Source organism: Maylandia zebra, linkage group LG9 (assembly GCF_041146795.1).
Source record: "Maylandia zebra isolate NMK-2024a linkage group LG9, Mzebra_GT3a, whole genome shotgun sequence".
NCBI lineage: Eukaryota > Metazoa > Chordata > Actinopteri > Cichliformes > Cichlidae > Maylandia > Maylandia zebra.
Genome location: NC_135175.1, coordinates 13,009,696 through 13,034,301, shown reverse-complemented (window position 1 = coordinate 13,034,301; position 24,606 = coordinate 13,009,696). Strand labels below are relative to the sequence as shown.

At 46.5% G+C, this 24,606-nt stretch overlaps 2 protein-coding genes across 3 annotated transcripts in view; one reads left to right on the top strand and one right to left on the bottom strand.

Annotated features, from left to right (window-relative positions):
- Positions 1-410: 410 nt before the first annotated feature.
- LOC143420560 (uncharacterized) lies at positions 411-4,619 on the top strand. Its single transcript, XM_076888758.1, has 2 exons — positions 411-1,765; positions 1,807-4,619. The coding sequence occupies exons 1-2, from the start codon at positions 411-413 to the stop codon at positions 4,250-4,252; spliced, it is 3,801 nt and encodes a 1,266-aa protein (XP_076744873.1). The 3' UTR covers positions 4,253-4,619.
- Positions 4,620-11,461: 6,842 nt separating this feature from the next.
- Positions 11,462-24,606, bottom strand: part of mmp16a (matrix metallopeptidase 16a (membrane-inserted)) — a 75,065-nt gene continuing 61,920 nt past the window's right edge. For both annotated transcript variants that reach the window (XM_004569499.4, XM_004569500.4), the window contains 4 exons: positions 22,061-22,199; positions 16,877-17,027; positions 16,211-16,326; positions 11,462-13,791 (listed from right to left, as the gene is read on the bottom strand). In XM_004569499.4, coding sequence (XP_004569556.1) covers positions 13,457-13,791; positions 16,211-16,326; positions 16,877-17,027; positions 22,061-22,199 — 741 coding nt within the window. In that variant the 3' untranslated portion in view covers positions 11,462-13,456. The remainder of the gene's footprint in view (positions 13,792-16,210; positions 16,327-16,876; positions 17,028-22,060; positions 22,200-24,606) is intronic.

Sequence of the window (24,606 nt, the reverse complement as noted above, 5' to 3'; positions counted from 1 at the left end):
CTGGGGGGGGGGCAGTTCATAAAAGAGCCTACAGGGTTCCCTTTCAGTCGATTCACTCGGTACAACACATAAGTATGGGATATCACGCCCTCGCGTGTCCTGGCTGAAGAAACCTTTATTCACGCCTTTACGGCAGATGACGTGTGATGACACGCGCAAGGCCCCGCCCGCACATATAGCCGCTGCCATCACCGTCATCCCTCAGTTCTTACGCTCTTCACCTCGCTGAGAACACCTCTGCTGAGTTGGGCTAGCTAGCTACTGCTAGTTAGCTCCGTTGTCTGCCAACTTGAACCTAGCTTAACTGCCCCTGTTGGTGTTAGCCTCCACCGCCCAGCTGGTGCGTAGGCTGCCCGCGGAGCGCTATTTTCAAGTTTTTCTTGTGCAGCGTTTCGCTTTGCGTTTTGGGAATGGACTCCAAACCGAAGCGAGCAAAGCAGAAATCTTCTGTTCGCCCCTGTCCTCAGGGATGTGGTTTCTCTTTGCACGACAGCGACCAGCACGATGCCTGCCCTGTCTGCCTGGGGATCGTCCACGCTAGGAGAGCGTTGACGGAGCCCGAAGCTTGTGCGTTTTGTCGCCAGCTCCGACGCTCGACCCTGGAAAGACGGGTGACGTTTGTGGAAAGAGTGCTGGGACGCTCGGCTGTCGCACGGCATGACCCTCTTCTTTCCGAGTCTGGAGCCCCGGCTTCGTCCGAGTCCGAAGACGAAAATTTTCAGGTCGATGTCCCCGCGATTAGCTGGGCTGACCACATGGAATACGTTGACGGGTTAGCCGATGACGGACCGGAACCATGCAGGAGCGCTGACGGGCTTCAGCCTGGGTTGAAGCCCGCCAGCGCTCCCCAGGAAGACGATGACGTGCTGGACATCGGCCTGGACATCCATGGTTTGTCAGAGGATGAGCAGGAGAGCTCATTGTCGACCCAATATGCCGCCGCTGCTGCGCCGGTCGGCCACGATGACACCTCTCTTTTCTCCCTGTTTCGCCGTGCCGCTGAGAAGCTGCAGGTGGACTGGCCCTCTCCTCCACCAGCTCGGAAGCCGTCGCGGTTTGCGGGTTTTTTCCTTCCACCGGAGCCCGCAACGGCCAAAAACTGCCTCCCCATGTTCCCAGACTTTCTCTGCGAGCTAACAGCGTCATGGGACAAACCTCTGTCTACCCGCGTCACTGTGCCCGGCTATGGACAGTACATGGAATTGGACGGCGCCGAGGGAGCTGGTTTAGCTAACCCACCCCCTATGGAGCCGTCTCTGGCTGCTTATCTGGCCCCGTCCCATAACCATGGTGTCGGTGGCCCCGCAACTCTGCCGTCCAAGCACTGCAGATTCTCGGCCTCGCAGCTGGAGAAGATTTATCGGGCTCAGGCCGGCACCGCTCGAGCCATGAGCTCCGTCACCATGCTCCAGACGTACCAAGCAATGTGCCTGGCGGAGCTTGGATCGCTGGTTCCGGAGGACAGCCCGCTGTCACCTCTTCTTAACGAGGTTAGAGTCACCACGGATTACATCCTCCGTGCGTCTCGCTGTGCAGCGCTCTCCCTGGGCAGAGGGATGGCTTCGACAGTGGTGGCGCAGAGGCACCTGTGGCTGACCCTCTCCGACGTCCCTGATAGAGACAGAGCTGTGTATCTGGACGCACCAGTGTCTGCGGCTGGGTTATTCGGACATTCACTTGAAGCCATTCAGGCTAGATTCGATCTGAGGAAGAAGCAGACGGAAGCTCTGCGCGACATCATCCCCAGACGCCAGCCCCAGCCCAAGCCCACTGCTAGCTCTCACAGGCCCGCCGCTCCTCTGACAGCTGGCAAGAGACCGGCGACCACTGCTGGAGTGGGAGGGCCGCCGGCGAGAGCACGTACTCCGGCCCGAGCTCCACGCCAGTCGGCCTGGGGCAAAGGCCCTCCCCCGGGCCCCCGACGGGACCCGACGCCCAGGAGGAAGAAGCCTCAGCCCTCCTAGCTGTGATTGCGAGTGGGGAAGGGATCCGGCAGCAGGGAGACGCTGCTCTTACCCCTCTGTTGCCGCACAAGAGGTGCCGCTTAAGTTCTGTTCAGGTTGTCAGCCCCAGAAGGCGCTGCACTTCCCTATCGCGGTCTCCCAAGCACATAACCCCTGCACACGGTTCAGATGTGTTGAATGTTCAAGCGACCACATCGAGTGTTCCCGCTGTTTTTCATTGTTATGCCCCGGAAAAGGTGCACCCAACAAAATGTATAAATGTACATGTTCCCATGTTGCAATCAATAAAGAGTGTGGTTTACTCTCAAACAATCTCAAATGCTCAACCTGCAGGCGAAATGAGCCAGGTCAGGCAGGGGATGCAGTCCCCTGCAGACACACTGGGGGGCGACGGCGCCCCGCCGTCAGTGCTGCAGGCCAGCCGGCTGGCTGCTCACTTCCCTCAGTGGCGCGCTTGCGCCCCCTCTCCGTGGGTGCTGCAAACCGTTGCCATGGGTTACCGGTTGCAGTTCCGGGTCAAGCCGCCTCGTTTCCAAAGAGTCGTGAACACGATTGTCAACCCCGAGGCAGCCTTGGTACTCAGAGAGGAAATACAGGCGCTATTACAGAAGAGAGCAATACGGGTGGTCCCCGCTTCGGAGACGGACAAAGGTTGGTACAGCCGTTATTTTGTCATTCCGAAGAAAGGGGGAGGGCTTCGTCCCATCCTCGACCTGCGAGTCTTGAACACGTACCTGCGAACGTACAGGTTCAAGATGCTAACACTCAGACAGCTCCTGAGTGCAGTCGGCCCGGGAGATTGGTTTGCGACAATCGATCTAACAGACGCTTATTTTCATGTCGCTATACACCCGAAACACAGGCAGTTTCTGAGGTTTGCATTCGAGGGCGTAGCCTACGAATACCTAGTGCTGCCGTTCGGGCTGTCGCTCGCTCCCCGCACCTTTACGAAATGTGCCGAGGCAGCGCTAGCGCCCCTCAGGAAGAGGGGCATCCGCATCTTGGCCTACCTGGACGACTGGGCTCTCGTGGCTTGCTCCAGAGAACAGGCGGAGACGCAGCTGTCGCGGGTTCTGTCACACATTCAGACACTGGGGTTCTCTGTGAACTTTCAGAAGAGCTCGCTAATCCCAGGTCAACAGATCGCTTTTCTCGGTCTGGAAATATGCTCTCTTTCCAGCCGCGCACGGTTGTCAGAGCACAGAGTGGCCGCGTTTCATCGCTGCCTCGCTCAATTTCAGCTGGGACGCAGACTGCGTTTCCAGACGATATTGCGCTTGTTAGGCATGATGGCATCTATGATCGCCGTAGTGCCGCTTGGGCTGTTGAAAATGAGAGCGTTTCAACGCTGGACTCTCTCTCACCGTTTGTGTGCTTCGCGTCACCTCCGGAGGAGGCTGCCGGTAACTGCGTCTTGCATGCTAGCTCTCCGTCCTTGGAGGGAGCCCGGGCTACTGCACCAGGGCTCTCGGATTGGGAGGGTGTTGTTTCGCAAGGTGGTGTCCACAGATGCTTCCCTAAGTGGGTGGGGAGCGCTGTGCGAGGGTGCGTCAGTGAGAGGGATCTGGTCCGCGGCTCAGCGCCAGCTGCACATCAACCACTTAGAGCTGTTAGCAGTGTTCTTAGCTCTAAAGCGTTTCCGTCCAGTCCTGCAGGGCCAGCATGTCTTAGTCAGGACGGACAATTCAACGGTGGTGTCTTATATAAACAGGCAGGGAGGAACACGCTCTCTTCCCCTGTTGCAGCTGTCTCGCTCTCTGCTGTTATGGTGCAGTGTTCATTTTCTGACTCTAAGAGCCACCCATGTCCCGGGCCACCTGAACCTGGGGCCGGACCTTCTCTCCAGGGGGGGTCCTCTGGTGAGAGAATGGAGGTTACACCCTTCAATAGTGGCTCAGATTTGGGATCTATTTGGCGAGGCGCAAATAGATCTTTTTGCTTCCAGGGTGAATGCTCACTGCCCCCTGTACTTCTCCATAATCGACCACGATGCACCCTTGGGCTTGGACGCGCTAGCGCACCAATGGCCAGACGTGCTCCTGTATGCATTTCCCCCAGTGGAAATGATATCTCCAATTCTGGAGAGGGTGCGTCGGCATTCCCTCTCTCTGATCCTGGTGGCCCCTTGGTGGCCCGCGAAGTCGTGGTATGCAGAAATAATCAGCCTGCTTGCAGCAAGTCCTTGGCAGCTTCCTCTCCGCAGGGATCTCCTCTCTCAGGCGGGGGGGGAAGTGTTTCATCCGCGCCCGGATCTGTGGCACCTTCATGCTTACCTGCTGAGAGGTTAAACTTGGTTGCTAAGGGTCTGCCACCTAGTGTGGTAGCGACGATTCAGAGCGCCAGGGCCTCGTCTACTAGAGGCTTGTACGCTTACAAATGGCGAGCCTTCGAGCGATGGTGCCAGGACCGCCACACTCTCCCATTTCAGTGCTCTATTGTGGATGTTTTGACATTCCTGCAGGAGCTGTTGGATAAAGGCCTTTCGTTTTCGACGATCAAGGTTTATTTAGCGGCTATATCTGCTTGTCATATCGGTTTTGACGGGGTGACACCAGGTGCGCATCCCCTCGCCGTGCGTTTTCTGAAAGGGGTTCGCCGGCTGAGGCCCGTGCTTAAGTCCAGTGTCCCTGCTTGGGACTTGTCTTTGGTGCTGGAGGCCCTTTGTGGCCCTCGGTTTGAACCCGTTGAGTCGGTAGATATGAAACTTCTTTCGTATAAGACCGCATTACTTCTCGCTTTGGCCTCGGCGAAGCGAGTGGGGGACCTTCATGCGCTGTCTGTGCATCCTGCCTGCACACAGTTTTCTCCTGATGGCCGCAAGGTCGTATTGCGTCCGAATGCCGCCTATCTTCCCAAGGTCATGCCTGCATCTTATAGTTCAATGGAGTTTGAGTTGCTGAGCTTTTGCTCCCCTCCTTTTGAATCTGAGGAGCAGAGGAGGGTGCATTCTCTTTGTCCGGTGCGTGCGCTACGCACCTACATTGAGCGCACTCGGGATGTGCGTTTGTGTGACCAGTTGTTTGTCTGCTTCGCTAATCCGAATAGAGGTAGAGCTCTGTCCAGACAGAGGCTGTCCCACTGGATTGTAGAAGCTATCTCGCTGGCATACAGCACCGGAGGTTTTGCGTTGCCCCACGGGGTGGGAGCTCATTCCACCAGGGGGATGGCGACCTCATGGGCTCTTTTTAGAGGGGTGCCTGTGGCTGATATTTGTGCAGCGGCTAATTGGGCGTCGCCGCACACTTTTGTGCGGTTTTATCGGTTGGACGTTACAGCCCCTTCGGTGGCTCATGCTGTCCTTTCTGCTGGGTCCACATCTCACTGAGGATGTGGTGGTCCCGTTCCGGTTCGGTGGCTGCTCTGCGGGGCGTGTATATAGGTCCCATACTTATGTGTTGTACCGAGTGAATCGACTGAAAGGGAACGGTTAGTTATGTCTATAACTTCTGTTCCCTGAAGGAGAGGAACGAGGTACAACACAGGGTGGCCCCACTGAGCAGTTGGCTCGGTGAAGAGCGGCTATCGAACTGAGGGATGACGGTGATGGCAGCGGCTATATGTGCGGGCGGGGCCTTGCGCGTGTCATCACACGTCATCTGCCGTAAAGGCGTGAATAAAGGTTTCTTCAGCCAGGACACGCGAGGGCGTGATATCCCATACTTATGTGTTGTACCTCGTTCCTCTCCTTCAGGGAACAGAAGTTATAGACATAACTAACCGTTTTTTTTAATGGTTGCTATCACAGGGCCTCCTCAAAGATGATGAAGCGACGGACAGTTTATGGTTTGTTAAGAAATCACCTTTCTTCCTGTGTTTGCCTGTTAAGCTCCCTGTTCCTGTATCAACCTTACAGTCCTTGCAGCAGCAGAATCACCACTTTATATTCGTGATAACATTTGAAACAGCAAGTGCCTGATTTTACACATTGGTAGACCAAAGCAGGCTTCTCATTCCTACTGAGCAACTGATTTATGGCACTTGTGCCTTTAGTTGCTGTCCATGTAGAGTGACTTAGATTAGATAAGGTAATAACAGTAACCCAAATAACAAAGTCAGATCATGCCACAGTCCAAAGAACCAGTAGAGAAAAAGGTCCAAAAAAGCCAGTTCTAAGGCTTTGTAACTCATGAACCACAGTGAGAGCCATTATCCACTAATGGAGAAAACCTGGAACAGTGGCCGACCTGCTAAAATTACTCCAAGAGCACAAGAGGAGGTTACAAAACAACTCAGAATCATCTAAAGACCTCCAGGCCTCACGTGTCTCAGTTAAGGTCAGAATTCAACAATAAGAAAGAGACGGGGCAAAAATGGCATCCATGGGAGAGTCGCAAGAAGAAAACCCCTGCTGACCACAACAAACACAAAGCCTCGTCTCACATTTGCCAAAACACATCTTGATGATCCCGAGACTTTTGGGAAAATACTCTGTGGACTGATGAGATGAAAATTCCCGTTGCTGCTGATCTCAAACTAACACAGCAGTTCACAGAAAGAACAGCACAGCAACAGTCAAACACAGTGGTGATAGTGTGTGGAGTCGGGGCTGCTTTGCTACTTCGGGACCTGGTTGACTCTCTAAGAAGGCTCGGCCATCAGTTCGTGTCCTGAAGCTCAAGTGCACTTGCACACACAAGCAAGTCCAACACTGAATGACTAAACAAACAAACAACAAAATAAAATAATAAAATAATGAGGCGTTGGAAAGATCTAGTCAAATTCCACATTGGAATCCAACTGAGATGCTTTGGCATGACCTTAAACAGGTCATTCATCGTCTTATTTAAGGTGATGCCAAAGCAAAACCCTCAAAACTCTCTAAGAAGGCTGCAAAGAAGAGTGGGTCACAATTCGTCCCCAGTGATGTGAAAGACTCGTTGCCGGTTATCGGCAGTTATTGGTTTGGAGTTTGAAGGGCAAGGGAGATTTGGATCACTTTTTTACCCATAATAAATAAAATTCTCATCTGCATTTTGCATTTACTCTGGTTATTGTCTACTTAAAATTTGTTCAAAAGTGTGACAAATATACACAAAACTCAGGAAGAGGCAAATACTTTCACATCACTGTATTTATCTTTTGCTTAAAAAACAGAATTAACACTACATCGTGTCAGGTAGCATCCTTACGGCCAATCATCCACCCACGATCAAGCGTTTTACGTGTGTTTGTGTATGTGTGGCAGTAGAAGTCAAGTTTGTTTGTTTTTGTATGTAATCTATAACCCTAAATATGAATGCCTGTCTCTGGTAGTAACTCCTCATAACCGAGCTAATTATATACGCATGCTAATGATGACAGCTTCCACTAGGCCTGATAAACACTGTTTATACGTTCGCTGTTTCTGTGTTTCTGGTCTCGAAACGGTTTTCAATAAAGGGCGTCAAATTATCTGGAGTGGCTCCACACACATAAAACTGCAATGCTTGACAAGCCTGTTTGGTACATTTATTTTGGGGGAGGTTCAACAAACGGTGGGTTTTGACAATGAGTGAGCTGAGAGTCGAGGAGGAAGTGGTGGTGCTGACAAGTCTCACAGACACAAATAGAGGAAATGTCATCAAACTCCCATAAAGACCCAACGAGCACGTAACAGAAAACAGGGAGAGTCACACAATGTTTGTTTTTTGCTTTCTCTCAATATAGATGATGCGCTGGCCTTTCTGCTGCAAGACAGTACAAGTAAACAGCCATTGATCTGCGTGTGCATGTGTGCAGTTATGTGTTTTAACCTTTTTCATCCAGTTAAAAGCAACAGCTTGATCCTGACTGACCTTCAAGAAGCTCCGTTCAGCTGCTGCCTGTTCTGCACTAATACTAGGAAATATGGTCCTTAACCTAGAATGAACCATCAAGAGGTGAATTACAAGCACTTGGGTTAAAGCATGAATTCAGTTCCCATTATAATAATCCGACAGCAGGAGGAGAAGCAGTGCTGCCAAAAATGGAACTGTTGAAAAAACGCTGGGTCCAGCGTAGGTCAGTTTAGCACCCGTGTTTCAGCCTGGCAGGAGCAGTGGAGCCTGGTGAGCCCATGGGGTTTCGTCCAGGCTCCAGTTGTGAGACTAAATGCCCTCAAACACATATTCACTCTCTCTTGCATTGTACACTAAGCATGGAGACCAGAGAGGGATCTAGGCACAGATGCAACATGTTTAATGCACACGAAGCACTTTTCTCTGTGTGTAGTGTTGCACATACAGACTTCTTTGAAGCTTTCTGACTGACTGAACAGCTTATATTGCTGCTAGAGGAAAGTACATACACTAAATACACCCCAGGCCATCTGAGGGAGAACACAAACAGGGACGTGGACACATACTCCAAGTCTGTATTTACAGAGACAATGACTAAAAGCCTCCGGAAAAGAAAAACAGCACCGATCTAAACATAGCTGAGCATATAATGCCTTTGTCTAACAGCAGAGGCAATTTCACCATTGCACAGGCCTATGACGAGAACCGATGAAGGGTTTTCCCTAAGAGTGTAATTTCATCAAACACACCCACACTCGGAGTCGTGACCACAGTCAGTAAACTGGCGTGACCTCACCCACTTTGTTGTCAGTAACTATATGTCAAATGTGTCCCAGCGAAGCTAGAATAAACAGTATCGAGGCATACGCGGCTCCTGTTTCACATTCAGTCCGCAATAAATGCCAATGCTGCACCTCTGGGACTGCACATCCAAAGAGCCGATTTTAATCATGCCACATAAAAATACAGCAGCGCACAATACCAGAGGCCTGCTGAGCCCAGATCAGCACGCACACACATTTCTCTGAGCGTGTTATTTTTTATTTCTTTTTGTATATCTTTCCTGCCGATGGCTAAGTTTAATCTCTGGAGTGTAGAGTGCACCGTGGGCTGAGCCAATACCTGTATTTACTGTATGTCAGCCCTCTGACTGCACCGTGTGGGAGGGCACAGTGAACGCTCCCAGTCATATTTCATGTCAGTTTGATGAGCTCGATATCGCCCTCGCGTCCGCAATCATGCCGCTCTAACCAGCAGCTGATTAGTTTAGCTTAGGATACACACACTGGGGATGGCAACTATGTGCTCCAACGTTAAGAAAACCAAGCACTTTTAGAGCTCGGCAGATAAGTTGTATCTTCCTGTTTAATCCATAAAAAACTTAAGTGTAGAGGAAGTGTAAAACCATAACTGATAATTTCACCCTGTGGCTTGTTACACAAGTCCAAGGGTGTAACACTCTGAAGCAGAGACTGAATTGGACTGTTTAGGAATTACAACCCTTTATATGCATTGTTTACCATTTTGAGAGGCTTAAAAATAATCAGACAAACTAACATTAGTTTAAATATAAGCATTATTCATAATACTTGGATTAAAATCCTCTGCAGGCAATGATGGCCTAAGGTCTAGGACCCATAGTCCTGTGTTTCCTTCCTTAGATGTTCTGCCACCTTATGTTGCTTCTTGCATGTGGGTCTGCACTTAATTAATAGTTTTCTATTTAGCAACTGAAAAGCAGCTCGGCGATATGCACCGAAGGTCGTGAGTTTGAGTCGTTTGGTGTGGAGTTTGCATGTTCCCCTCGGTTACTCTGCCTTTCTTCCACAGTCCAAAGACATTAGGTTAGTAGATTACCCATAGTTGGGACTGTGACTGTTCTTTATGTTCTGCAACAAAGTGGCAACCTGTCCTGGGCTGACCCTGCCTCTTGCTCTATGGCAGCTGGGATAGGCTCCAGCCTGGGGCAGGTCGGAGGTTTTGTGGTTTGATTCCTGGCTGCTCCAGTCTGCATACCAAATATCAAAGTGCTTTATGTTGCATAAAGCACTTTGAGTGGTCATGTAGAGTAGAAAAGCACTGTACAAGAACAAGTCCATTTACCATTTTTGTGATCCTGAATTGTAAGACTGACCGATTAAGTGGAAGAAAAGCCTGCTCTGTTGGCCATTGAAGAATTTGTTTTTGTAGCATGCTTTGGACCATTCACCTGCACTGTGACTTGTCCGATCAGTTTTGCAGCATTTAGCTGAATCTGAGCAGAGTATAGCCCTTCACTTCATATATCCAGCCTCCTACTTCTATCAGCAGTCTCATCGTTAAACACTAGTAACCTGTTTCCACTGGTAGCCATGCATGCTATAACATGCTCTCTTACCTGAAGACTTTTTAAAATTAATCTTGAACACAAATACCATTTTGCTGCTTGTTTTAAACTCTGTGTATTTAAATTAATGAAGCCTGCCTCTTTGAGTGCTTTGCTGAGTTGGTAAGATGTTGTGAAGTTGCTTTTCCCAACCGTGGAAATAATTCTGTCATCATGCACTTTTAGTTGTCTTCTCTGGCCTTTCAGGCCTTTTGGTGCTGCTGTGTTTGCTAGTGCATCGTTCTTTTTAAGAATAAACCCAAGTGTTGAGTTAGCCTAGGTTTTTCTGCTAGGATTTTGCACTGATATATAATTTTGATGATGGAACAGGACTGCTTGGGAGCCAAGGGTCCCGTTACGTTTGAGGTTGGGAAGATATGAGAAAGGGTATGAATATGACAAACTAAACATTTATCACAAAACTTTTGTTTCTACACCTGACTGATTTACAATCCACTGTAGTGGTGTACAGAGGCAAAGTGAATGATCTATGAATGTAATGAAAAACTAACTCATCACATTGCAACAGAAAGCCGTTAATATCTGGTTTAAACAGAGGACGTTCTGTTGTGATGGATATCGAATAAATAAATAAAAATGTCCTCATTAACAGTATGTGTCAAGAATCGATGCTCACTATACCTTTTACTTAATGTTTCAAGCAGGGTGAAAATAAAAATAAAAGCGAATGCATGAGGACAAAAACTATGATTAAATGTACTGAAACTTTCATTAAAGATGGCAATTTACCTTTTTAAAAATCTTTTATCACACATTTATGTTTTGCAGGATAATATAGAGTGTTGAAGGAAAACGCCACACCCATACATCACAAGGCTGTAGTGGAAAATTACTGGACACAAAGGACAGGGCATAGAGTCTGAGGTGTGTGTGGGTACGATGGAGTTTTGTTTCTCTTCACAGGGAGAAGATGCCCGACTGGTGTTAAGATGTAAGATGAACCAGCTACCAGACCAAGTGCCAAATTGGGAAAGCCAAGTTTCCCTACAAACTGTATCTCCTTTCCAACTTTTTAACCAACCATACACACATCTTATTTGTGTGATACAATAAGAAGTTCATTCACTAGTGTGGGCGGGTGTTTGACAGGTCCACAGCGCTGTGTAACTTGAACCTTCAAAACATTTAATTAAACTTTGAAACTGTATATTTTACGTTTGCTCACCAAGAAAACATAAGAAGCTTTCACACTTTAGATTGAGTCTGCAATAATCTTATGATATTTAACCCTATAAAAAAAAAACACTAAAGCTAAAAGGATTTAGATGCCTGAATGAAAATTAACACGGTTTCAAAGTGCAGTCTACCTGCTGAGTTTAAAAAAACGAGTAGAAAGTTTGAAGGCGGTTCTTCAATGTATATTGATCAGTTTATTCATTCAATCGGGACATGTTTTTCTCTTGTCCCAAAGTCTTACACAAACAAGTCATCGTGACATGTCCAAGTTGTTTTGACCAGAAAACAGGAAAGAAAGAAAAAAAAAACAGTATGTGATCATGAAAACAAACACACATTCAAAGACTACCCGTCATGTCTCCATGACACTACGTGTTTGGTTCAGGCCAATTTGACTTGCCAATCACCCAAATGTACCACTTAAATCTTTTACAGTTTGTTTGTCTCGGATTTAATTGTAGCTGGAGGAAGGCAGGCGGTGGGACCGGGGTACACTTAAAAGATACAAAAGTGAACATAAACAGTATTTTTAAGAGAAAACTTCCTCCTCGGCTCGATGGGAGGGAAGGGGGTCAAAGCCATGTTGAGCAGAACCGATAGGGTCGTACAGTAAATGCTTGCATGCACGTTGACACAGGCACTGATCTTGACTTGCTGTCTCACTTCAGTCTTCAGACAAGAGCATTCTGGGAACTGTGAGCTCTCTCAAACAAGGCAGTCAACAGGATTTTATTATTATCATTATTTTTAATTAAGTCCATTCACAAAAAAGAAATAAAAAAACCCAAACAAACAAAAACAGAGGAATATGGGCCAAGGACAAATCCAGAAACAAGACTCCTGTCAGCCTGTCTTATGGAAATATCAAAACTAACAGTAACAAATACCTTAACACACAAAAATAGTGGCTTTACTCCAGAACCTTCCAACATCTTTTTTTTTTAGTATACAATACATTACTTTCAGTACAGGCTGGACCTACTGTATTAATCTGTCCAGAATGGCTCAGCAAGCCAGTGCTGAGGATTCTGAGTAACGTAATAAAATTCATAAAATACCAACCACAAGAAGCAATTAAGCAGCTTCTTTAAAAAAAGGAAGAAGAAACAAAAAGAAATAATAGCGGTATACAAATTAAAATAATAATAAAAAAAAAGAAAAACACCAAGAACAGCAAAACCAAGCACAAGTAGTATGATGTATAATTAAGGCGAGTTAAAATATTGCAGAATAATTTGGCCCCTGTGTCTCAAACAGACTGCCACAACAGTCAGAGCTCCCCCCAACTCGTAATCGCTGCAAGGATCCAGAGAAGGGAAAGAAGGAACTAAAGAAAGAAAGAAAGAAAAATGTGATCCTCTTTGGAGAGAGATGGATTTTATTTGGTTTTGTTTGGTCTCTTCTTCAGGGATGTCTTAAAGGGAACAGTGAGGACCTCTTTTCTCACATGAATTCCAATAAAAAAAAGAAGAAAAAAAGAAAAAACAAACAAAAAAACAGATGAATGATTGGTTACGTAATAAAGTTGTGTTTATCTGAGACTTATTTTTTTATTTTTTATTTTTCTGAGCCCAGTCTGAAGCTGGAGGAGGGGAGGGGCACGCGGATCAGAAAATAGAAAGCTGTTTATCAACAACCTGATATGACACAGTTGACAATGCAGTGCCCTGTGGGAAGAGTTTGTTCCCCTGAAAGTCCTCCGTCTGAAAAGCAGTCGGGCAAAGAAACAAAGAGGACGGGGATAGGAAGTCGAGTTTCTGAGATACAAAGTGATGCTGACCCTCTTGTTGATTTTTTTTTTTTCTCATTATTTTTGGACCGGGATCGAAGGTCACATCCGACAAAGATCCCCCTCCACAAACTGTCCCTCTGGGCCCCGTTTGTTAAAAAGGCTGGGGGCTGGAGAAAGTCAGCTTAAAGTCCTGGGAGTCGCCTTTTTTTAAACGCGGGATCACCGTCAGACTTCTCGGCTGGTTCTGCAGGTCTGCACGAAAGTTTCGATCGCCGAAGAGGAGGAGGCGTGGCTTGTTGTTTTTCCCATAAAGCTGTCCAGTGTCCACCGTCCTCCTCTCTGTGAAAAGTGGGGGGCTGTTGTACTGTTTTTCCACAATCCTCTTAACTCCCACCCTAGCTCTGCCCTCTCGTCTCTTAACCCCACCCCCCTCCAAAAAAATTCAAACCCATTCCTGCATGGAGCGTTTGCAGTACAGTATGTGGCGAGGCGTGCCCTTCCTCTTGAACTGCACCACGGTGTAGACCAGCACCAGCAGGCACAGCGCGAGCACGCAGGGGATCACTATGGCGATGGCCTTCACCGTGTTGGCCTCGTTGTCCAGCTCGATCACCACGTCCGAGTTGCCGTCGTCGGCCGGTGGGCGGCCGGGGTCGATGGGCGTCAGCTCGCAGCCCATGAAGTCCTTGAGGATGGAGCGCGGGTAGCCCGGTTCCACTCTGAGGAACTGGTTGCTAAACTTCCAGTACTCCTTCCCCTTGTAGAAGTAGGTGAAACCTGAAGCAAGGACACACGCACACAAAAGTTGTTAAAGAGTGATTTAGCACGTTTTCAGCTAATGCTCAGCTCTGTCAGTACTGTCAAAATGTGCATTAAGCTGTCACCGAAAAGCCATCAAACTGGATATAATGATAACAATTTCATTCAGCTGACGGAAAGGTCACCAGCTAGGGCGAGTGCTAAAACGTGAGGAATACGTCACATTACTAGCTTATAAGCCATTTACTGTTAGATCCTCATCGATACACGTCAGGCATCATTTTTACTGCTAACATATACTGAAGTAACCGGGCACAACTGTTGCTTTGGAGGAAGCTCTTTCATGTATTTAATAAAGTCACGAACTGTTCAAAGAATTTATTACTAATTGAATCTTTAAAAAAGAAATCACCTTTTATCTTAAAGGAAAAAAATTATTCAAGCGAAGTCAAAATGAAGATAACCAGCCAGTAGTGTGTGTGCTGCTCTGATGCTGAGCCACAGTTTCGGTTTCAGTTCAGTTGTTCTGCTGGGATACCTGTGCCTGTCCCTCAGGACTAATTATACCGGTCATGAAAGAGAAAACACACCCGAGCGGGAGTCAGGCCCCGTAGCTACGCTCACACAAAAGCGCAGCAAATGTCACTGGCAAACAAGGCGCTTTCTAAGCCACGAGAGCGACGGTCGATTTTGTGACGGGACGTGAGGGCGACTGTCCCAGCGTCCCCCAAAGATGCACAGATCCGCTAATGCAGTCGGCCGCCGTGCATTCAGGTGAGAATTTACCCCTCCTCTCCACAACGGCTCCAGCGATGGAAAAAAAAATCATGAAACACAAAGAAACTATTTTTTTGTTGTTCCATGCCCACAATATGTTCATTTCAAACTTTGCCTCCACCGTCGCTCAAATGCTCACTGGGAAAATGTGCCGTGTAAAACTGGTCCGGACAGCCTGGCTGAATCCTCGAGCTCTCCTCTCCCTCGTTGGCCTCCTTTCACACTTTGTGTTTCCCCATTTGTTATTTATGCGCACTCCTCTCTGAGAAGATGAGGAAAGAAATGTTCTAAGTTTCCAGGCGAGGAAGGCCAGCGCTTTTTAAACAACGTGTCGGTTGGAGATGGTATGAGCGAGGAAATGAAACAGCGTAAGGTGGGATTTTAGATGAAAGAGGGGCCGGCCTGGCCGAGTGGGAGACTTGATCACCTTGTTGGGCAGAGCTCTGTCTTCACAACCTGGCCGCGTATAGTGAGACAGGCCAAACCACACAATGCTCTTTGAATTAGTATTTAGAGCTCAGCTGAGTATTGTGATTAGCTGATGAATTACAGCCACTGTCGGGATGCTCCTCTTTCTGATCTGGCGGCAGGTTCTGTCACACTTTTCTCCTACATTTAACCCAAATTAAGCGAAAAAGGGTTTTTTGTTAGAAATAGAAAGATCCACATGAAGACTAACTATACAGCTCCATAACAAGTAGAACTATTCACTGAGAGACACAGAGGGGGAGAGCAGATGAGAGGTCAGACAGGCTGAGCTTGTGTGGGTTAGAACCAGGTCAACGTCGCCCTGGGCTCCCCGCTCCGAAACGTGCCGCCTCATACACACTGTCGTGGGCTACAGTGGCGTGCTCAATTACGCCTGGCGATCTGGGTCAGTGTTATGAGCGGTCCACTTGGCACGCTGTCTCGGCAAACAGCCGGCTCTCTCAATAAACGAAGGCCGACACATTTACGTGCAGAAACATACACAAACAGCCATCATCCGCTTGGATATCAGTCCATCCTTCATGCTCTGATTGATGCCCGCTCCACCTGGCCTCACCAGCAGAAATGCCCAGCTACAGGTCTGGCGGGGGATCTTCGGCACAGATGGCGCGAGCTTTCAACACCACCTGCTCTGTTTTTTCCAAACGACTTGCAGCCAAGACCAGACCCCAAACCCACCTGGCACGGTGCATCCAATGGGAAAAGATTATTTTTGTAGCCTTGCCATCTGAGCGGCCTATCGTTGAGCTCCCGGCGAGATTTTAATCCCGCCTACCCAAGCCTGAAGAGAGTCAGTTGGCTTAAAACCGGAATGAGCACCCAGCGGTGGTCTTGTCCTTTCTGCTTTCCACAGTCCGGCTCCGACTGGGTCTTATGGCATTCAGAGCAGGATGGACCGATTACGCAATATTTTCTTGTGAAACAATTCATAAAAAACAGGGACAAAATGTATTTCTGGATGATCTGACCTGCTTTTTGTTTGGAATACGCAAAAAACATTTCCCTCTGTATTGCATGTATGGAAGCGTGCCACACACTGAGACTCAGTTTAATAAGTGGGGCAAATTTCAATCAATGCTACCCTGCCAGTGACCATCTGAAATCAATGCAGCCTGGCAAACGAACTGCAACTTGCTTGCCAAACCAGAGTATTGTGCAGGACAAATCGTACCATTGGCTTTGTCCACGAAGGCCCCCTGTGGCGATTCAGGCACACCTCTCCACACTGTGATAGGCTTAGGATAGCCAAGGTCCATGATTCTCATTTCCTCATTGTAGCGCCAGTACCTAAACAGGAACAAACGATGAGCCACGGGAAGACAAAGCAGGTACTATAAGGCTAGAGGAACACAGGGCTGAAAATGGAAACAGATGGTATTTTATGTGTATACCTAGTATCTTACTATCACACTGTCAGCTTCCTCTAGTGAGTTAATTCAAATAATACCTATCATAGCAGGTGTGAGAGGCATGGGGAAAATCTAACTCTATCCCACATTTTCCCTGAACCTTTTTCACCCTGATGATGTGGGACAGCAGACAAACAAAGAAAACTAATGAACCGTCCTCTAAGAGGAGTCGCTGACCTGATTTTGTAGCAACATATTACAGATGGTTCTTTAGCACAAGTGTCAAATGAAATCAGGTTGAGAGCGACTCTGTGTCAGATCAGAAACGCTACTTTAAAACATTCTTCCCGTTCTTGTTTAGTTATACTAAATATCCACCAATTTAAGATCATACGCTTCGCTTTTAAGAGACCTTTGCAGGCTAAATTTGCACACGGCTTTCAAGGAAGAAAGTCCAGAACTGATCTAAGACCTCCACTCGTACCCACCTGTCCCCTTTAAAGAAGTAGGTTTTGGCCACATCCTCCCACCACAGGGCGGTGTCGATGCTCTGTGAGGGCATGCCATGGGCAAACTGGGAGATGTCCTTGGGGTATCCGGACTGCAACACCGTGTCCTTAAACACCCAGAACTGCTTTCCTGCATATCGAGAAAGAGAGTGAGAAAACAAATTAGAAGGAGGACGAGTAACCGTGGGGATTACCATACAGGGGGGCAAAAGACCCCAAAACGCACTGAACACACGGCAGGCAATAACCTGTTGCGTTGTATTACTGTATTTGATGCTGATACTGTTGAAAGAGGGAACAGAAATGGTGACAAGCTCCCCTTGCCCTTGCTTAGAGGTGCTCTGGGAACTTTTTGGCGCTGGCAAACTGAGCTGGTAACTGCTCAGCTGTGATAAAAGGAAAAAAGCTGCAAAGCTTGTGGGAAAACTGGCAACCAAACAGTCAAATTAAAACCTTTATTTTTTAAAAGTTTCCTGGATCCATGAAGCCAAGAAAATACTTGGGTTGTGATATTGTTGCTGAAATATTAAAAACCATATATCTTTTTCTGCTTTGTTCCTCGCCTCCATTTTTTCCTCTCTACAGCCTCCTTCCTGTGGAGTAATTAGGTTAAACAGCACATTTCTGACACCGCGTGACCCCAGGAAGTGCATTTCTTCATCAATGGTGGAGGCGTAGGGTGGGTCAAGAGGAAATGTGTGTTGGGGTGTGTGGGGGGAGGTACGTGGCAGAAAAGAAAAAGGGAAAGAAGGAGTAGGAATGACAAAGGCAGAGCAGATGGCGTTTTTATTATTCCCTTTTTATGATTAAATCAAATGAAACTGAGCCTGAGGCTATGAATGTTTGCTGTTTTATGAGCGGGAAAAGAGCAATCATCGGTTTAATATCTGCAAAATACTTACAGTATTTCTTTCAATAATCGCGGCGCTGACAAAAATAAATCAGGGTTTGGAGGAAAACATAAAAAAGGGCTGACAAGGAGGAGTGTGTGACATGTGCAGATGTCAGACACACACACAGTACGCTTCAGTCACCTCTGAAACTCTGTAACATTCAAGACATTGAATATAAGTAAATTGAAGTTTTTTAAAGCTTGTTTTTAAGACAAAAACAGAGAATCAAAGATTCAAACCGTGTTTGTAGAATCCGATTAACTGGCTGTGTTTAAAGAGCCGGATCCTCGAGTCTCCCTGGTGTCTAACTAAACACCAATCAGCCTGAAACACTACATGGAATTTCTGCAGGGTCAGCTTTACAGATGACCACACAACTTCTTTCTTTCTTTTTTTTAACAAATGCAGGAAATGGATGTCAAATAAGGGAGGCAAAATCCCAGCAATATCTGGCCTCATTCATTTTCTTCACAAATTCCCCATGTCTGACATTTCACCCTAAAGTATTTAAACAATACGGATACCTTAGAGATGGAAAGGTGGAAGGAACAGTAGGACAGGGTGTTGGCTGAATGTTAAATGGGAAGGCGAGACCTGCAACGGCCTCTTTTTTTCTCAAAAGGAAATTCCTGTCATTTCAAGTCATTCTCTCTCAGCGCTCCGCTCACCGTGGGTCACGCTTCCTCCCGGCCTTGATACGCCACGCTAACACGCCACACCCTGAGGTTAATAGTGACCCGTCCCCAGAAAGAATGAGTTCAAATTGATTCATAAAAAAACTCCCAAACTTTCCCTTCTCTCACTCTTTTTTCCCCCCAATCCCACATAGAATGGGATTCTCCGTTCTCGCTTTCTTTTTTAAATTGGAGTCGACTTGCATCGGCCTCCACATAAAAGTCGAGCTTCATCTTCAGAGCTGTGAGGGCTGCTTTGATGTAGTGGTGGCTCTGGCATCTGCTGCACTGCAGCGACTAATCCCCCCCCCCGCCTGCCTCAACAGTGTATGAAAAGTGTTATATAGGATGAAGATTTGTTCCAAAAAGGAGACGCCTCCTCTTTACACAGGCCACACACAAAAACGGGAAAACCAGGAACCACACATGCGCCTGTGAGTACTTAACTTATTATGCATACGCACGTCCAGTGTGACCCCGTGGCTTTAATGTCTGCTTGAAATCATCGCGTTCAGATCTGGAAATGTATTCTTCGACACGGCGTTTAAGCAAAAATCATCGCAGGCTTTTCCACGTACAACAAACAGCCTATGGAGATTCTAAGTTTGTCAGATATTCTCCCATAAAACTAAAAACTGCTACAACTGCGCCGATGGAGCACGAACCGTGCTGACTGCTACTACTGAACATAAACCAAACATGACCCCCATTTCTCACAAAAATGGTGAGAAATGGGGGTATTTCTGCTGAAAATATCTTTGTTTGAGACATTTTATCCTGCATTTAGCTATCGAGTACATACAAAAACCTCTTCATGGGGCAACAGTTTTACAAAGAACAGCCAAAAACAGTAAAAATGTTAATAAAAACTTTATATAATTCATGGAGTTAACATTAGCTGCAACACTTGGTAGCTAGCTCTGATGCAGAAGTGACAAGCTAACAGTAAGTGGCTAACAGTAAGTGGCTAATAGAAAACATACGTTACTGTAGAGTATTATATAAAAAAAACACTTTTTCTACTTTTGTTTTGCTTTATTAAACTTCTGTTAAGTTTTGAGTGTTTTTGCAGCATGTTTATATTTGCCGGTGTTTTCTTAAATTGCAGAGCATTTGACCTCTCATGGCCACCGTGAATATCTGCACTGACACAATATACCACACAGGAAGAGAGCCAGACATAAGCAGGATACCAAATACCTGTGGCTGTGTATAACTGTAACCAGCACCATGACCTCAAACTTGAAATAAGACCCTACAAGAATACGGAGAAAACCTCTGAGCAAGCATTTGGAAACAGTGGGAGGAAAAAACTCCCTTTTAACAGGAAGAAACAAGAACAAAGCAGAACCAGGCAAAACTGGTTGGGAGTGAATTCAATGACATTTTTAATTTAAAATTCAATGTACACGCCAATACTGGTCCAGCCTACAGCTCGAGTTCAATGTGAGAGTTTTGATCATCTCTAAGTGATTAAAATTGGACGTGATGAGCGAGTGGTGAGTGTCACTGATCTTTTATGACTCTGGAGGGGACCATAGGGTTGCCAAATGAAAATCAGGTTATATTTAGAAAGACTTGAAACTATCAATCAAAGTCAAAATGCAAAAATGCAAGTTTAATAATAATAATAATAATAATAATGGATACTTTATTGATCCCCATGGGGAAATTACTTGTTTTTCTCTGCATTTGACCCATTCACTCAGTGAAGCAGTGGGCAGCCCACTAAGCAGGCGCCCGGGGAGCAGTGTGTAGGGACGGTACCTTGCTCAGGGGTACCTCAGGGTAGCCGTTAAGTGGATTCGAACCGCCGACCTTCCGATCATGGGGCGACCACTTTACCTACTGAGCTATCCCTACCACATTAGCCGAGCCTGCGTATTGTTCTGCTCTTAATCTGAAATAAAACAATATAAGCCATGTCTGCATAATTTAGATGTAGGGAGTAGCTTTGTCTGTCCTCTGACACAAAAGCCTCAATCAAGCTCTGATTGGATCCTGCCTCCCAGGAGGAAGATACATACCCCTATATGTGTGCTGTGCATATGCAGGGCGCCTCCGAGTAAAGCTGCAAAAGCCCATGCTAATCTGATTAATTTAATTTCAATTCACAACACAGCTTCTTATTAATCAACATTTCTCCATGTAAAACACTCTTCTTCTAAATCTGCCTGCATGGTGTTGCCAAACTGTGAATGGTAATTCTGTAAGGGCATATAGCCTGATTAGCAATCCACACAGCAGGCCCGGTTCGACTGATGCGTTTAAAATTCATGCTGAACTTCTTGCGTCTCTGAAGAATTCAGCGAGGGAAACAACTAATACACTGACATTGGCGTAGGAACGAAGAGCACACTCTTAATGTATACTGTGTCTGTTTCCAGACCTGCCCAAAAAGCACTAAGCTAATCAGTGTCTCAGCCATGACAGCCAAAGCAGACTCCAACGTCCCCATCTGTGGATGTATTTTAAGAGAATTCATCAGACGAGAGCTGTTCAGAGTATATTCAAAACGCCTGGTTAGACGAGGAGTTAACGTGCCGCCTTCTGCTTTCTGACCGACTTTCTTCCTAATTTTTCTTCCAAATGGTGACAGTCAGAACAAGGCCTACTGGGAAATCAGCTGCATGTGTTCAAATGAAAAAAGGCATTCTGTTAGTATGAATTTTCTAACTCCACCGCTGCCCAGTAAAGAGCAGGGTGGAGGAGAAGGCAGCGAAATCAAACTTGCAGAGCTCGTGGCACACCCGGGACCAGCAGTCTGCATTTCCAGGAATTGTTTGGTGTTGGAAATAGAAACGAGTTTGAGAGAAGATTTGTAGGTTTTTTTTTATCATCCCAGCAGAGTTTCGTTGTTACCTACGTCTCCTTTCATCAACACCCTTCCTTCCCCGCCTTTCCCTGCCTCCCGTCCTCTCTGTGTGTATGCAAATACGAGGGCCGTGTTTGTTTGCTGCTTCTTTTAAGTGGCTTTGCAGCTTCAGACATAATTAGTCGTAAAGCTGTGTTTTGGGGGCTCAGTCTAGATTTGAATGTGAAGACAAATCTTTCAGCAAAGCAAAAAAAAAAGAAAGAAGAACAATTAAAATCACGTCTCATCAAGCGGCGAGGCTCTCCTTGCACATGCTGTTCCAGTGATTTCCTAGACCTGTGCATACAGATTGTGTTTAACTGCAGTGGACGATTTTATATGAAAATATATCACTGGAGCAGAAAAATGCAACACATGCATTATTAAAAGGCAAAACTGTTTGTGGTAAACTTTCCTACCAAAGCAAAACAACTGCTTTAATCCTCCCCAGACTTGCACCAAACTCTGCAGTGCTCAGAGGGAGCATGATAGCATAAAAAAATCCCTCTATTTTCAACATACACACATGGAAATTGAATATAGGAGGAATGAGCGTCCAGCTTATACAAGACGATGACTTGTAGGGATAACAGAGCAGACATGGAGCTACTGTAAGCCGGGACTGCACGGAGGCAACTGGGCTACAGCACTGCAGGATCAGATAAAAAGCTTTATGATGCTTTGCCTGTAATGAAAAACAGCTTTACTAAACAGTGATGGTGGTGGAGTGTAAAGGACTCACCTTTGAAGAAGACAAACTTGCCCTCGCTGTTCTCATAGACTGCGTCTATCTTGGGCGGCAGGCCTCTCCAGAACATTCGGATGGGCATGGGGTATCCCTGCATTACAGAGTTATCTTTCACCCGCCAAAACCAGTGGTCCTGAAAGGGAACAGAGGACTATGTTAGGAATAAATGAGAACCTTTAAAGGTCTGACACACAGATTGTCAGAGGTAGAATATACCCTTAGAAGTTGAAAGCATGATGTCTGCCGTCATCCTATAAAGGCCTTTTTGGCAAAAAACCCCAACAAAAAACCCAACAAAAAGCCCGCTTAGCGAAGATTTAGCTTTCCTCTTTCAGTGCAGCAGCAATCACAGGAAGAATCCAGTGTGTTCTAGAGAATAAGACGCACGCATGTGTGAAAAACATCATCAGAAGATCAAGTAGGAAAAAATGCACATGAATGTTTCTAAGATCCCAAACAACACGCTGCCCTGATCTAAGAACAGAAACAAACTACAGCTATAAGGAATTTCTGCATATAGTGACACAGCTGGCAGTGAATCTATCTGATACGCTGAATTCAGGCCAGCGCCTTGCTTTGCTGCTCATGCAACAAAGCCTGCTGGTGACAGCCGTGATGCTTTTAAGACACACATGTGCTTTCTCAGGTTGTCTGGAAAGCCTCGGCGACTGTCGCTACACATGCAGAGCCTGAAGAACATGCTGGGAAAACCATCAAGTAACAGGGGCAAAAGTGATAGTCAGGAGCTTTATGAGGACCCAAGGGGCTGACTTCTTTTTTTTTTGGGGCGGGGGGACAAGTGGAAGGTGTGTCTTTTTGATGTTGGATGAAACTTGATGACAGAGGGAGCCGGGGAGAGACACAGCTGCAAAAGCCATTAGGACTCAGAAAGATGTCCCACCCTTTGGCAATGAATGGCCAATTGCACCTCCTTAACACGCTGGGCGCTCGGGCCAAAAAAGCCCGACCTCGTAGCGAGGGATGCAGGGGAGACAGCACATCATCGCACCCTGCCTCATTCACAGCGAAAGCTAAATAAACAGCCAATTTATCAAAGACTCTCTGCACAGCTCTCTTTCTCTCTCTTTGTCTAATCCAATTGTTTCTCTGGGACTCTGCACTCTCCCTGGACTCGTCCTCCTCTTTCTTTTCATTTCCCCCTTGTCTCTCATTCCAGTTCCTCTGCTTTTTCCTCTCCTCTCCCACTCTCGCTCCACACCTACTGCCTCCATAGATTTCAGTTGTTCAGCATTTTCTTCTGTACGCGGCCCGGCCGAGTAATTGAAAACAGATCAAAACTGTGAAATCCGAGCCATTTGAGTCCTTTTGACTTTATAAAAAGGGAAAATGTTCTTTCTCCCGCCTGCCCCAACTTCCCACTCCCACTCTGAAAACAAAGCTCGGGCGACTTGTAGAAAATTTCAGCAGGCGCTTCTCAATTACAGGAACGTTCAGAATAATCAGAGCGAGTTCAGTCTTAGCGAAAGATGGAAATATCACACCGCTCTCCGCTTTGAGGAAAAGGGCGGTACCGAGTTTATCAAGTATACAGTCTTGTGGCACATGACGATGCATTCAGAGCGATGAGGCTGAATTCAAATCTGGTTTCTACAGGAATATAAATTCTGCCCTCCTGGATAAATAAAAAAAATCTGGTTCTACCGATGAGTTTTTGTGCTGAGGAAAGTTTGCGAAGCGGATCCCAAACTGCCTCGCCGACAGCTGAACCGAGTGTTTTGTTGGCAAAATCAATACTGCACAACACACTGGTGTACTGCATGAAGTACCTGACCTGCTGAGCTGACAAATCAACAAAACACACACACACACACACACACACACGATGGAGAGCACTTTGCACTTCATTAATTCTGAAATGAACAGGTATCTGTTTAGCGCATTAATTCATGAGGATTCTGCCGCAAGATGACTGGCAAATAATCATTACACAGAGACACCAATCAGCAATCCCGACTAAAACCGTGTGCCTAATTAATGCTCGGATCCTCCTCGTTCCACCTTAACAGCTCTGAACCACCGCAGCATTGACACCTGACCTGTGGGAATATCTTTTGGTGTCTGCTACTAGTAGGGGTGGGGAAGATTATTGATGACTGATAGATTCAACAAACAAAACAGCCTCAAGTATCACTTGAGATTTAAAGTGGCGCAAAATACTAAAATGAGGCGCAAATCAGCCATAACATTACACTGAATGACTACAAAGAGGTGCAAAAAAATCATAAAAGTGACACCAAAAAATGAGAAAGAAATGCAAAAGAACAAAAAAATGCAATAACATGTACAGAAATCCAAGACAATTGCATATGTAGGCAAAATGATTAGTAAAGCGTGCAAGTGAACAAAGTTACACAAAAAGATGCAAAACAGCCATAAAATGACAACCAAGTGACACAAAATGACCACAAAGAGAACACAACAACAACAACAACAACAGCAAAGTGGCGTCAGACGTGTACAGAGATCCAGAAAATCATAAAAAGACCAGCGATGCAAACGACCATAAAATCACAACATAA